General features: G+C 35.0%; 1 protein-coding gene across 1 annotated transcript in view; it reads right to left on the minus strand.

Annotated features, from left to right (window-relative positions):
- Positions 1–15,131, minus strand: part of LOC135714636 (homeobox protein homothorax-like) — a gene marked incomplete at its 5' end in the record, with an annotated part of 122,173 nt that extends 107,042 nt beyond the window's left edge. The window contains 2 exons of the mRNA XM_065238017.1: positions 4,295–4,327; positions 15,033–15,131. Of these exons, the coding sequence (XP_065094089.1) occupies positions 4,295–4,327; positions 15,033–15,131 (132 nt within the window). The remainder of the gene's footprint in view (positions 1–4,294; positions 4,328–15,032) is intronic.
- Positions 15,132–16,148: the final 1,017 nt, after the last annotated feature.

Consider the following 16,148-nt stretch of genomic DNA (forward strand, 5'->3'; position numbering starts at 1 on the left):
AAAATCCCCAAAGGCTTGGTAGCCATCATAATGAAGTAATGAAATTGGGTTGTTAGCGGAATGCTAAATAAAACAGCAAAAAAGGTTATCTTCCATTTAATTCCACTTAATTAATTTTGGTATCCATGACAGATACGTATTTCGACTACAATGTGCAGTCTTCATCAGTGTCATTCCCACTAAAGAACTTATCAAAATCTAACCCCCTTAAGTACTCATCCCCTAGGTAAAAAAAAAAGTCAAGATCATAGGTATAAAAATGAAACTACAATGTGTTGAATCGGAACCTACCTAACTAATAAAAACCAAAGATTTAAGTAAGCTAAAGGAGAAAAATCTATAAAACTCTCTAAAAAGGAAAATCCCCAAAGGCTTGGTAGCCATCATAATGAAGTAATGAAATTGGGATGTTAGCGGAATGCTAAATAAAACAGCAAAAAAGGTTATCTTCCATTTAATTCCACTTAATTAATTTTGGTATCCATGACAGATACGTATTTCGACTACAATGTGCAGTCTTCATCAGTGTCATTCCCACTAAAGAACTTATCAAAATCTAACCCCCTTAAGTACCCAGGGGATGAGTAAAAAAAAAGAGTTTCATAAAAAAACAGAAATTAGTTGGTTCAGTTTTGTGGAATCGCTGGTAGAATGTCACGCCAAAACTGCTTGACAAAGTGGTCAATTGTGGCAAGTACAATCATACTCTATGCCCAGGGAAGTCGAGAAATTTTCCAACCCAAAAAAATTCCTAGACCGAACCGGGAATCGAACCCAGCCACCTCCAGCATGGTCTTGCTTTGTAGCTGCGCCTTTTCCGACTGAGCTAATACTGACCCTCCCCCTCCCCTAACTGGTTATTTGTTGGTTAAGGTATGTTGGACGAACTAAACAATAATAGATTCAACAAATACTTACCTAAGTCGGTAAAGGAGTAGCCATAAAGCACTACCATTCTGGAGGTGACGGTTTGCTCAAACTTTACAAGCAAGCAAAGCTTGAGTTAAAAAAAAACCGATAAATATTTAATCAATCTATTATATAAGGACAGATGTATACTATGCGTTTCTGGAAGAACATATTTTCATAGATGTATATATTTTTAGCCCTGCTTACACACAATAATTAATGATCATCAAACCGTCTATAGATTCCGACAAACCTCCACAAACCTATTCTTTCACACGAGGGAAAATAAGTGAAAAGTGCTAGAAATCATCTAGGCTTAGGATGCCAAGAAAGTTTGTTTTGAGTCCGGTCCTCTCCTATGCTAGACCCTCTCTAGTGAAACGCATGACTGCGCAAGAAAACCAAGCGACCGCTGGCAGAGCCTACTGCGCTCATGTCATCTGTGATCAAATAGAATGAAGTCACATTTTGTTTATATTTTAATTATCTGGACACTAAAAAGCTAATGCTAATTCAGCTTTCAACAATTTTAATGTTTGAAGAAACTTGTCATTCAACGATCTTATTATGCACTTGGGGTCACTGAATCCGAATTTACTTCCAGAAATGTGGTTTGAGTGGTTGTTTTTTTTTTATTTTTATTTTGTATGTTAGTTAATTGGAATTATCTTAGCCAATAGTTAAACTTGAACTTTTTGAACTTAAGTTTATTAGTTCATGCTTCTATTTTTGAGTGGCAGGTTAATTTCACCGAATAAATTAATTTAAGTGGTGCTGAAAAAAAAAGATTATTTATATAAAAAAAATATGGTTGAAAAGATAAGTTATCGGTTTGTTCGCTTGATTAATTTATAATTACAGTGGTTTTCAAAAGCGTTTCCTCACTGTATTACACTTAAAACAATAGCTCATTCAACAACTGAATACCAAAAGAGGGCAAGCAAAACATTTCAGTTTGAGATCAAAATAAGAATAAGAAGATCAATTCAAAATAAATGAAAATTCGGAACACACGTGGTGGAATTGAGGATTCCGACGGAAAAAGACGATGTAAGCTAAATAAATCAACATACTATCAATGATTATGCCGTGAATGGAGATGCCTTTCCGAATCGATGCAGCATCTAATTTAAGCACTATTAACATTCAAAATAAGCGCCGATAAAGCAGACACTTCTTTAGAAGATCAGGATCGGCTAAGTTTTCCTGTTGAAATCGAAACTGGCACTGTAATTACTGTTATCTAATGATAGTATAGAAAATTAAACCCAAGAAAGGGTGAAACAAGCCTTCACAACACAATAGATAGGTATGTGGTTTTTTTGTACTTCTCTTTAACTTAACATGGCGAAGCCAACAGACTGTCTGGCGGTGTAGTGAATGCTGTCCAGATCAGTCATCAGGGTAGCTATACAAAAAATGTGTTCAAATCTGACGGGGGAATGGAGAAAAAAAAACTTGATACACAAAAAGGCTCAGCTTTTTGTTTCATTCTTGCTTACACTCTCGACTTATCCACCATATAATATACCCCATCTATCAATTATAGTAATTAAATGTACCATTTAGGCATGCAGACGAAAAAATTTGTAAGCCCGTGAGGCACACGGGGAGCTTGATGGGAAGGTGAGTAACAAAGACGGTGTTTGATAGGAAGACACGCTGCAAGGAAGAGGTTCCAGAGCGTAGAATGTTGTAAAGGCAAATATTTTCTTTTATGATACTATACCAAAAATGGGAATTTTGTACAATTCAACTTAATTGCAGGTTTCTATGCTTCTTTATCGAATTGATTCGTGGGGCTTTAGGACGGTATATTTTAATAAGATGACTATGATCCTTACTATTACAATATATTTTAAAATATTTTTTATAAATTTTGTTCTGTTTGAAAATGAAAATATTGGTACTACTGAATAGTTATTCTCTAAATAAGTACAATACGGTAAAAAAATATTTTCCATTGGTTGAAAAGTGCATCCATAGAACTGGAGTGAAGAGGTATGGTTTTCCGATAAGAGATAGACGCAATGTATGTTCAGTAACAGCATCATTCAAGATGAGATGGAAGGATTTTGCCTTGCAGAGAATCACAAACCCGTAGGAAAGAATAATATGTGAAAATAATCTTGAAACCAGTTTGGAATTTCACTGAGTAGCAGTGTGATGGCGGTGCTGGAAACGTTGGTATGTTACCATAGATACCGAAGATGCCGTTGAAGCAAACGATTCGCATTTGGCTCTTCCCGGCAGGGCAACTTGATGTGTTGGTGGATGTCTTGTGTAAAAGCTCTTATGTTTCCTAGTTGCCATAGAAACCATATTATTTATACAGTGTGACATATATGCATGCATATCTCATTCACACGTCTTTAAGACTCATCTTATACGGCAAATGATTATCTACTACATCAAGCTGATTCTCAAACTCCTACTTTGCATGCCATTTTACCTCCTCCTTCGCTCATCATCCCTCAAAAGTCATCTCAAGTGCATCAACATTACACGATCGGTTCTCACATGTGGGCTAGCACAGACTGATGGGAGTAGGTGGTACGATGGTCGTGGCTGACAAGAGACCACGTGCTTTGTATGTATACGTGTGTCTCTCTCTATGGCTTTCTGTATGTTACTCCCCAAATTTGAATGGTGTAGTATGAAACTAGTAGTAGTAGTGTGTAGTATTAGTAGCAGCCAGTTGTAGTAGTATTAGCAGTAGTAGTAATAGTATATGGTTTGTTTTCGTTTGGCAAACGAGATTCAGCTGGTTTTAAGTATCATTGTGGAGCACTGCCATTTATCATTCCCCTGGTTGGCAAAATCGATTGAGCTTATTTCTAGTGCTTATTTTCATCGTTTTTGCTTTCTGCGCAGGAAACAAATGTTCTCGCTCGATCAAAGCTTTCTTCCGATGCAGGACGAATGATGATGAGAATGCGATGTAATTTTTCTTTTCTTCAGTCAGCACGATTTTTAATCAATATCGTCATCTGTATCGAGAATTATTGTCATTTCAGTTCCATTCCACCAGCATTGCGCTTATTCTAATGAGCCCTCAATGACTTTTATTAGCGATGGACAATTTATTGGACATGTTTTTTCTTTGCATTTCTGTATTTACGTTTGCATGTTTCTAGATTGCGCATAATATGATCGATCTAATTGACTCAAGTGACTGCAATTAATTTGTGGTCAAAGACCACTAATAGGAATCAAAATGTTGATGCAATTTCGGTATTTTGTTTCTAGGGGTGCCTGAATTAATATGCACTCTCAGGGCAAAACACAGTGGCTTCAAAATAATTTGATCAAGCTTTTCGTTTTATTTATTATTTATCTGAGAGAAAAACGATGTAGGATATTCAAAAATCATAAATAAACATACCATGAAAGCTTGACGATGTAAAATCAACAGCAGCTGTAATTAGAAGCAGAATATTTTTGTTTTACTATGATTTCATATCATTTTAAGGGGATTTTCTAAGCTTTAAAGTGTGTAAGTAATGGTCGATTTATTCGCATTCATGATCACATTGGTGTTAACACAATACTTTTGTACTATTTTGTAGTCCTTTTCATTAAACACACATTCAAAACACTAACTGTAGGTTTTTACATTACTAGCATCACATTTAATATAATGCAGTAAAGCGAAGTAAATATAGAGTAGATGGAATTATATCTACTCTTCAATGCAAATGCTGTTGAAATGGCTATAATTAAAACAAAAAATCTTTATAATGCAAAACCTTCATCCGTTGTTATTACTTGCCCCAACCCTACAACCCTTGTACGTTTAAAAACCCTGCGTTGATAAAAGCATGAATGATGCAAACAAATATGTTTGGCTTGACATGCATAGTTTTACACACAAACTATTTAATTGTTAAGAATTTTTCAATCAGTTGATGAAATTTGGTTTTCTCAAAAGCAAATGATAGAATAATATCTCAGTTTGCTGTAGCCATGCAAAGAGTAGCTAGATACCAATATTTGAATTCGCATAAATTTTCCACTTCGTTATTGTAACGTAAACATGAGAAGCATTTCGCCTCACTGTAAATCTACATTTTTACGTATCCTGAGCAAGCTTAAGGTTCAATTTACTTTGATGCTTTTTGGAAAATTTCAAAAGCAGTTTTTTCCGACGCATTATTTCAGATTGCAAAAAGCTCGCACTATTCGATTCCTTTTGATATTTTACACAAAATGACGCGAGCTTTTTGCAATCTAAAATAATGAGTCGGAAAAAACTGCTTTTGAAATTTTCCAAAAAGCATCAAAGTAAATTGAACCTTAAACTCTATCCAATCATTTGATTTAGGATAAATTATATTTTATCGACTGAGTGCAAAGTTATTAACAAATTATAAATTCGTTACCTGATTTTGAAGGTATGCGTATGCTAATACTGCATATGTTTTTATTTAACATGACATTTTATAGCTGCGTCTTTTGAACGGAGTTTCGGGTAAAAATAGTTATAAGTATAAAGAACAAAAATATCAGCATCAACTAATTTTATAATCGTGGATATGCCAACCAAGGTATGATGTAGAGTAGAAAACATAAAAATATCATGTTTTTCCTTTATTTAACGTCGGTCTCTTGTCCCTCCATAGAGTAACAATAACCGGTGTTTGCTACGGAACGCATGCAGTGTCTGAAATTTATAAACCTATCATTTGGACACTACAAGAAATCAATCGTTGTCAATCGTTAACGTCAGCGTTAACGTCTTTAATGGGAATTTGCATTGAAGATGTTAACGGCATTAACAACCCTGCTTACACATCAACCAGAGGATTTTGTGTTTAGTGGAAAACTGTCATTTTTTGCGCCCCGCAGGGAAAATTTTCATATAGGGGATATGGATGTAATGCCGGCCTAAATACCCCTATTTGGGCCCATACATAAATTCAGCAATCGACTAAATTTTCAATAGCGACCAAAAATATAAATTCCAATGACGCGTTCATCTAGATAAAATTGATAAATAGCAGATTTTTAGCAATGGGCCCAATCTTAGATCCATAGGCCAACATTAGACCCATTTCCCTACTAACACAAATATATGCATAGAATAAACAAATATTCAACATATGGTATGACGATATACGCTCATGCTAAGAATGAGTGCTTGAGATTAACCCCTGACAATTGTTAATGAATAAATCAACGATGAATAGTCAAACGTATGTTTGATGAAACTGTATAGTCAATAGTCAATTTAATGAGACTGGTTGAATTAAGTTTGTCACACTGACATGTTCTATGTTTAAGTCAACACAAATATACATGAAACCCTTTCAGTCTCCCCTACAGAAGGCTTCCAAAAACGTTAGCCAGTTAATAATCTACCGTTTGAAGTCGCCTGGCTGTATAGCCGGATCTACCGATGATTTAAAATGGGTACAGTTCCAAATGTACCGTGCCGATTCAAATTTCGGACACTTAAACTCGAATTTCGGACACTTTTAAAAGTTGATTATCTCGGTCGAATATGATCCACATGTCTTGTAAATTTTAAATTTTTTTGACTAGTGCCCTCCAGAGCATTTCTAGCTCAAATCGTTAAAAAAAATGTCAATTTTGTCTCGACCCCTTCTGATTTGAATGAAACATTGCTCACGTGTTCGCTGCTACTAATGGTTGCATTTTTCATTTAAATATGATTTTTTCCTCCAGAGTAACTTTTGAAAAGGGCGTATAAAAAAAATGGATTATTTTTTTTCCAAAAAATCATAACTTGAAAACTATTGATCTGATCAAAACGGCATATGAGAAGAAGTTTTAGGTAATTAATTTATCTTTGCGGAAAAAATATACTGAAAGTAAAAACTTCGAAAATTAGTATTTAAAAAACGTAAAACGATGATTATCTCAAATCACCCCCCCTTCGATCTTTATAATTGTTTTTTTCAAGAAAATTGATGAAATACTCTTAAATTTCGTGAAAAGTGTATGCTGGTAACTTTCTTAAAAAGAAAGCTATAATTTTTTTAATTTTTGTTTATTTTTACAAGTTGATGAAAATGCATATTTTTTAAAAAATAATAAATTATTTGGATTTAACGCATAATTTTCGATAACTTTGCATATAAAAACTTTTTTCCTAAGTCCAGCCGTTCTCAAGTTAATGCGAATTAAAAAAATATAATTATAAAAATTTTCAACATATTAGGCCATTTTCAAATGTTCGTCGAGATGTCCAGTAACGAGATTTTATTTCATGATTGTATATTAAAAACCAAACAATTCATTCTCAGATATGGTAGCTGTCAGACTTACCCGTTTCTATCTAGAGGCAGCGAAAGAGAAGCTCGTTGATGTGATCAAATGAAAGATTTATTGAGATAAGAAACAGTATATATTTATTATTTTATTTTACAACTCATATTATTTGAATACATTGAATAATTTGGGTGTATCGTTTGAATTAGAGAATATTTTTACTGCAATTTGGTTGTTTGAAACTGGAATATAGCAATGATATTTTCGAGTTCCAGGAATTGGTTTCACTTTCTTAAAAATTGGATCAAATTCCGTGTTAGCCTTTTTGTATTCTTCCGTAGAAACATAACAAAATGACATTTTTGTTTGAAGATCTTCTTTACGACTATTTGCCCAGTTGTACAGTTGTTTAGGGTTCGTTATAGGGTGCTCGTGTTGCTTAGCTAAACTTGCTCTGGTTGCCATTCTCTTAAGGGTACCGCCAATCGCATCACAAGGACCTTTGCCGTGTGAAGTTGCAAAAAATGCCATTCCATTTCTACATTATGCTTATCTTTAAATCCACAAAGGCTAGCAAATTTTTATATGTTTTTGTATTGTGATGCTGCTCTATCTAACATAAAAATACACTTCTGGACTGTTATTTGCGACTTTAAAAATTCTAATAATTTTGAGATAAACAACTGAACTGCTACTGTGTCATGCTTTGAAATTGATTTAGGTAGAGGTTTACAACACTTGAAATTGTTATCCATCGTAAAAAACTACTTGCTTTTTAACTTGAAACGCTAAAAGAGATGAACTGAATGGAACAGGTGAAGAACTTGACTTAAATGATCTTTATTTCTTGTATTGTGTGGTTTACATGTATACCTTATCAAGTGACACAGATGCGTCTTTTCAGCTTTAGTTCCTTTTCAATTAAAATTATTATTAATTACAGTTCCTAGTCCTATCAGGCCTGTTTTAAGAATGACCACCTTGGTGGGATTGGTTTGTTTAAAATTTGAAAAAAGGAGACTACTTATAACTACTATTTACAACTACAACTAACCTACAACTACTATATATATGTTCTGATAAAATACATTTTTGTGCAAATTTAGTCTTAATTTCGTTAATTCGGGAATCTATTTTGGCAATGCCTGCCTCTTCATGTAAATTTGTTATTCTAGTGTCGAAAGGACGATCAAGAACCATCCTCAGCACTCTATTCTGAGTGATTTGGATTTTGTTCCTGTGAGTCTGTGCACATGATTCCCACAGGGGAGCTGCATAGAGGATCGCAGGTGCTATGATTTGTTTGTAGACAGCCAGTTTGTTCACCCTTGAGAGGCGGGATCTGCGGCAAATCAGCGGATACAGAACAGGTGAAGAACGTCCCAATATATATAGATATATGTAGCAGAATAATTACAATGTTGACATTATACCTATCTTCATTAGGTGAAATTGATTATAGCAAACTTTTTTAAGTGTGAGTGTAAGAAGCCTCCACGGGGTGCCTTTTTATGTAGTTGTGATATCGCGGGATGAGCTCTTAAGGCACAATATGGTATACGTCAGAGAAGTACCTAGAGAATTTATCTCAATTACAGGTTTAATAACATATTTGTTTACCTGTTTATGTTTTGAGCCTCTGTTATGACATACACAATTCTATCCAGGTATACAACTAATAGAGGACAGAAAAAAGGCACATGAGTGGGTTTGTTGATTATTTGGGTATATTTGAGAGTATTTACTTATAAACTTGTTTCTTTTCTGCTGCGTCTAAATAGAAACGGGTAAGTCTGACAGCTACCATATTTGATAATGAATTGTTTGTTTTTTAATATATATTCATGGAAAAACATCTCGTTGCTGGACATCACGACTAACATTTGAAAATGGCCCAAAATGTAGAAAATTATTATAATTATTTTTTTAAATTGCATTAACTTGAGAACGGCTGGACTTAGGAAAAAAGTTTTTATATGCAAAGTTTTTGAAAATTATGCGTGGAATCCAAATAAATAACTATTTTACTAAAAAATATGCAATTTCACCAACTTGTAAAAACCAACAAAAATTTCAAAAATTATAGATTTTTTTTAAGAAAGTTACCAGCATACACTCTTCACCAAATATAGGGGCATTTTTTTCAGTTTTCTTGAAAAAAAAATTATAAAGATCGAAGGGGGGGTGTTTTGAGATAATCATCGTTTTACGTTTTTTAAATACTAACTTACTAAGTTTTTCTTTCAGTGTTTTTTTTCCGCAAAGATAATTTAACTACCTAAAACTTCTTCTGATATTTCATTTTGATCAGATCAATAGTTTTCAAGTTATGATTTTTTGAAAAAAAAAATAATCCATTTTTTAATACGCCCTTTTCAAAAGTTACTCTGGAGGAAAAAATCATATTTAAATGAAAAATGCAACCATTAGTAGCAGCGAACACGTGAGAAATGTTTCATTCAAATCGGAAACACTCATGACCAACCGGTTTGCGTTTTGGGCTGGAAATGCTCCTCCACGATCATCTAACATGATTACTTTGTTTCTAACTGGATGTAATATTTAATTAAAAATGAAAGTGTCCGAAATTTGAATCGTCCGAAATTTGAATCGGAACGGTATATGATGGGTACATTCCAAATATAAATGATGGGTACACTCCAAATGTAAATGATGAAGAATTCCAAACAAATTACTAAACTGGTTTTTAGAGTGAAATTCAGTGGAATTAAAGGATCTATGCAATTAAATATAAATAAATCAATTCCATAGCAAAACGAAATAGAGGTTCTCAGAATTCCATAAAAATATTAGTTTTGTTCCTTATCGCAAAATATTGGACCCATTTTTTTTTTTTTTTTTTTTTTTTCATTTTGAACACTTTTATATTAGGGCACCAACATATTGAGGCCTCTATCTACATGCCATGAAACCATAAAAAACAAATACAATCTCATTATGTCTCTCGTAAAAAGCATTTTAAATTACCTTTCATTTGATATTTTGATCTTTGAAATCGGCCCGTGGTTGAAATGTTATGAATTTGATTTGGGCGATTCAAAAATCATAAATGGGGCAAAATGAACTACTTCCCGTGGTCTCCACTATCTGATACTTTTTCTAATCTATTCGTTGGACTTTCCACATAAAAATTATTTGTTTCGGGGCTGAGATCTAGTGGCAGAATACCAAGCTATTATTATTCCCCCAAGCAACGAGAAAAGGGGGCAAAACAAGCCATTTTCCGTGATCTACACTATGCAATACATGCTCCAAGCGATTCACTGTTTATTTTTCCTCATAAGAAACGTGTCTGGAATCATGCGGCAGTATTCAAAGATATTATCAATTTCCCTTAAATAACAGGCTTTGGAGAATATGGGGCCAAATGGGCCAATTACCGTGATTCACACTATTCGTTACATGTTCCAAGTGATTCGTTGGATTTTTTCACATAATATATAATTTGCTTCATGTTTGAAATCTAACAGCAGTATTCAAAACTATTATCAATTTCCTTTAAATAACGAGTTAAGCGAAAATGGGGCAAAATGAAGTATCTAATTGGTCTGAACAGCGTGAGATTAAATACAGTTGATTTCTTGGCAAGCTACCATTTAATTCACTTCATGACTGAAGATCACCGGCAGTCACATTTTCGGATTTTTTAACACAATAATAGATATATCACACCTCCTGAAACCTGCGGCATGAAATAAGTGGAGCCCTGGGTAATTTTTTATGTACTTTTCGTTGTATGCTAAAATCGTTGCGGTTGTATAACTTGATTTTAGTGTGTATTTTCCACATGTGCTACAGGGAAAATGTGGCATAAGCTGGGTACATTCATTATATTTTAATGATTTTAATGTATCTAAGACATTATTTAAAAATAGAACTGAACATTGATTTTAATGTATCTAAGCTATTATTTAGAAATAGAACGTGATTTACTTGATGCCAGATTCCTATTTAAAAAACAACCGAAGGAAATCGTGACCGGGCATTTTTCGCCGCAGTACATTCCAACTACCTCGGCTGAGATTGAATCCAGACGCATTGGGATGAGAAAGTAGTCACGCTTATCACTCAACCACCACCATAGTGTTTACCCATATGGGACTTATATGCGGTTATAATCAGTGTATGACAAGCTTGCCGATGGCCGAGCAGGAAATGGCGGGCTTGGTTCTCTGATCGATCGACCATTTTATCGGGTTGAGATTTTCTCAACTTCTCTGGACGAATAATAACTACGATGTACTCCAACATTTAATTGAGGGCAGGTGAAAAATTCCAGTTACGGATAGCTATGTTTTCTTCATTCCTTTATTAAACGTCGGTCTCTGTTCCGCAATCTAGTGCCAATAACCGACGGACATCAATTGCCATCCATTGACGGCAATCGAATAATGTGCAGTAAGGCAACTTCCATACCTGCATAGGATATCGCACCCAAATACACATGGGCCGGGACCACAGCTTTACTTCCCTTCCGAAGGAAGACGTGACCAGAGATTTGTATGCCTCAAAAAAATCCAATCGACCTCGGCTGGAATTGAACCCAGACCCATTGGGGTGAGAAAGCAGTCACGCTTACCACTACACCACCGGCGCCGGCTATGGATAGCCATGGTGAATAGAAACAATATATTGAGCAAAACGCTTAAATATTGTCATTGCTAATAAAAAATAACCCCTACCTGCTAATAAAACATAACAAAGCCCCCTCGTCGTTTCTTGCACTGCGTCATTATGCAGTGGGAATTGAATCATCTATCCATTCTGTGGTATTAATTAGTCCTGCAGAAATCATGAGTTGACACTTCAACTAACAGGATTTTCCAAGCTTAGTTCGGACCGAACGTCATAATTGATCTTCATCCGCGTAACTACTGTCACACGTTTTCAAGTTAAATACATTAATTACGGCTCATTACAGTTGCGTCGGGGATGTTTACCAGCAGCAAGCGTATGTTGTTTGTAATATTAGCCGCAGAAGACTAAAATTACTGATCTGTAGGTAGATCGATGTATGAACCTGTCCAATACTGTTTCCTGTTTTTATATGTTCTCATTTTGATCGTATCACTTGTCCCCCAACAACCGGGCAAGGAATAAACGAAGAAAGCAACTTTGTACAACAGGGAAGTCGTATAAGTCAAATTGTCCGTGAAACAACAAAGCTGAGTGCCGATATTACACACAAAAATCCGATTATTGGTGTGTATGTGCTTCAAACGTGTCAACGTTTGTCATAAAAAGAAGCAGTAATTAGGTTATATAGAAACAGACACTTAATTTCCACACAGAATAGTCATAGTTCGATGAGGCTGCGTCCTTGTTGTTTACCGTGAAAGATTGAAAGATGTCAATTAGCCCTGTTATCAGAGGTTATTTATTTTTGATAGAGTATAATTTTGACACCGTAACATGGAAATTAATCTTAGAATTGTAACTTTTAACCCTTGTTTAACTAGCTAACGTAAGCATCTTTTTCTTCAAAAGTTTTAATTATCAGTTGAGAGACGCATATGTAAAGGCATTGCATGTGCTGCAGTAGCACTACATAAAGTTGTTGTTAGAAGTGCAGTTTAATAACACAAAATGTACGTATATTTCAAGTGTAAAATTTAAACTTATTTTTTTTTTCGGAGAATTTGAAATGGGCAAGTGGCAACCAAGTGAGCTCAAATTTAAGTAGGATGATCATGAAATACTTTGCAATAGTTCAACTGAATAATTTGATGTGACCTATTAAGCGAAACATAGCCTAATTCATGGCTTCAACAAGCTGTGACTGTTTTCGTCAAAGATAAACAACAGAGAAAAGCTGAAAGTAGTTTTTTTTATACTTACGCTTGGTGACGAACAGGTAATTCAGCAGATGATAATTCAAATTCAACGAATTGAAGAAAAAATATCGAATAAGTCAAACCAATTCAATGTTAAGTCTTCCGTTAATTCGTTTCAAAACCACCTCATAAAGGTCAGATGAGCTGGGCTGCTATTTTGACAACAACTACTTTCAGACGTCAATAAAATTGCATCTCGAGGTCATATGCCTTCCGAAACGAGTCATATACTGACGATGGACGCAGAACTGTCCAATTTTCTATGGAACTTACACATACCATGGGACATTTATGCGTCCACCGGAAGTATATTAGAGCAAAGCTTCGAAGAGGGAATTGATCTCTCATAGGCCAGTGTCTGCTTCTTCGACTCAATCGTGTAGTTCGATATGTTGGTGCAACCTGGTATTTACATTACAATTTTTGGAAAATCCCGGAATTTGGCATTTTCATGATCCAGGGAAAACCCTTGTTTTCGTCCCGGGATTTCCCAAGAAAGAACATCGACGACGAAACAAACAGGGGTCACATTATGCAACCAAGTCGAAACGACTTACAAAAAACGCTTCGTTTTGACTTCCCCAACGAGGGCCCCAGTTTTTTTTTCAGCTTTTCCATGAAGAATCTCAAGTGTTTCTCAAAAATTAGTGCACAGCGCTTAAATTTAAAAATAAAAATCCGTTGTACGAGGTGAAGGTTTTTCATGGGCTGTTATTTTTACTAAAATCCGTTTACTAGAAAAAAAATGATAATCCAGAGTTTTACTAAACTTTCTCAAACTTCATACAGACTCTGCCAATAAAGCGCATAGATACCGATAAATCAAAAAATAGTTGTTCAACCACCAGCCAAGATTTAAAAATCTATCTTTTCACAGTGATTCAAAAAAAAGTATATTCGAGTGTACGGTCAATTTTGAGATATACTCTTCATACCTCAAAATGTTGCTGATTTCGAGTTGTCGATAAAAGTTCAAGCTGCACAACAGCTATATACAGGCAAAAAATGGCTTGCCAAGAATTGCCACACTCGTCTGAGAAGTTTGGATAACGCTCCAATGCTTTACAACCGTTTTTGATAATTCCTTCGAAAATAATAGATAAAGCAGCAATTGATCATTTAGTTTAAAATTACGTGTTTATTCAAAAGATTGCTCTTAAATTATTTATATATTGAATAGCTCTTCTTTTATTCTTATTGGAATGATGCTGAGTGATTTCCATACTCTCCAATATAGAAACTTGCGCTGGTTGGCTCAACTTTTAGATAGTCTGTTTGGCTTTGCTGGATTCGTCTTCGCCAGTCTGTGTTTAACTATACCGTGTGTACATTAAATCCTTAAAAAAATATCATATTCGCAATATCGTATAACGGCACTGTATTGAATATAATTTCTTAAAATGCAAAAATCCACAGTGCAAGATGACAGTAAACAGTATATTGAGCATAAATTCATTTTGTTTCTATGGTTCAGTTTTCACTCAGTTTTTGTATGGACATAAAGAAAAACTGAATTATTCAAGATCCATTGATGAAAAAATCGGTAGTACTCTCAAAATGAACGGAAAAGTCCCATCTTTTAAATGGTAATGGTTTTGGAAACGCCAATGTTGTTATTTTAATGTTATTCTTATATGCACGAATTATCGGTAGTCCAACCAATATTCGAGTTGCCTATTCACAGAGTGGATCAAAACTATTGTTGAATTTTACTGAATTTGAAAATTTATGCAAACAGTATGCTGATTTTGAACAATCATTGTCGATAAAAGCTAGTTGTACCATGTCCATATTGGAATACAGTAACAACGAAACATAGAGCCATAACTATAATTCGAACTTTGCAAAAAGGCTTAGGTGTCCGGATTGAATTAGTCAAACACAATTAAAAACAAATGATCAGATCTCATCCCAGAAGCAACCGATTATTCGTTTTTCTTGACATCGTATTGTTTTAACATGATAACCTCAGTAATCCGACCACGATTTTGTTAGATAAACGGAGCGTGACTGTTGAGAAAATGTTTCACTTACCGGGACTACCAAGGAAGACTGAGGAATATAACACACGCCTGTTTGCGTCCACTCGGGAGTCGGGAGGTGATGACCAATCTCGCCGCGAACACCATCGACCTGAAATACAAAAAGAAGAAAGGACATGGTGCTTATTTTAATATTTGCAACATTTGTGGGCTACCCTCTGGTGGGTCGCAAGGACAACAGATAATCCAAATAGAGCTACAACTACAACTTGCTTCAAAATCATTTGGGATCTTCAATCTAATTTTTGGCATTTTAGAGGTTGTTTTGACGTCTCAAGACTGTTCTTTCTTTGAATTTTAGAGCTATTTTCACACTTCCAGGCTATTTTACCATAATTGAGGTTATTTTGGTATTTCAAAGTCTAGACCATATTGATTATATTAGTATATTTGTTGCATTTCAAGATTATCATAACTGCTGTCGTTTTCAATAGTTGTCAGGCAGTTTCAATGATTGTATGGTCATTTTGACGTTTATAAAACGATTATATTCACCATTTTACTATTTTAGTGCCGCTTTGGTAAATATGGGATTGTTTATCGATTACGAAGCTATTTTTGTTGATTTCCAGTTTAAAGGCAATGTTGAGGGTTTCAGGAGGTTTGAAAAAGTTGTTTCAGTATTTTGAGGCAATTTTGCAATTTTCAAACTTAGGTTTAATTTTTTGGGTTTTAGTCTTGACGGCTTTTTATAACATATTGGCCTTACATCACCTGTACCAGGTTTTTTAATCAAAAGCCACCGCTAATGTCTTCAAAGCAAATTCACCATGGTATGCGTTAACGCTCAATTCCAGGTCCTGGGTGTTAATCAGTTTGTCTTGAGCCTGGACCTCACGGGGGGTCTTTCGGATGCCACCAGATGATCGCCTTCCCGATCCTGTAGCATCCGGACTTCGAAGATTCAGATTATAAAAAGCTTCAGGGGTTGGTCGATAAAAGGTGCACATCGGGAATTCCAACACCGCCCCTCCCACCAGGTCAGTGTATCGTGTTTGATGGATGAAGTATTTGGTGTGGTGTAATTCGACTACTGATCTCACTAGTACGGAGGTGTAATGAGCTATAATATCAGATTTTGATTGGTTGTGTTATTATTTGTTAGCTA

The sequence above is a fragment of the Ochlerotatus camptorhynchus genome, unplaced genomic scaffold (assembly GCF_037179485.1).
Source record: "Ochlerotatus camptorhynchus isolate MF236.1 unplaced genomic scaffold, CSIRO-AGI_Acam_v1.1 ptg000683l, whole genome shotgun sequence".
Classification (NCBI taxonomy): Eukaryota; Metazoa; Arthropoda; class Insecta; order Diptera; family Culicidae; genus Ochlerotatus; species Ochlerotatus camptorhynchus.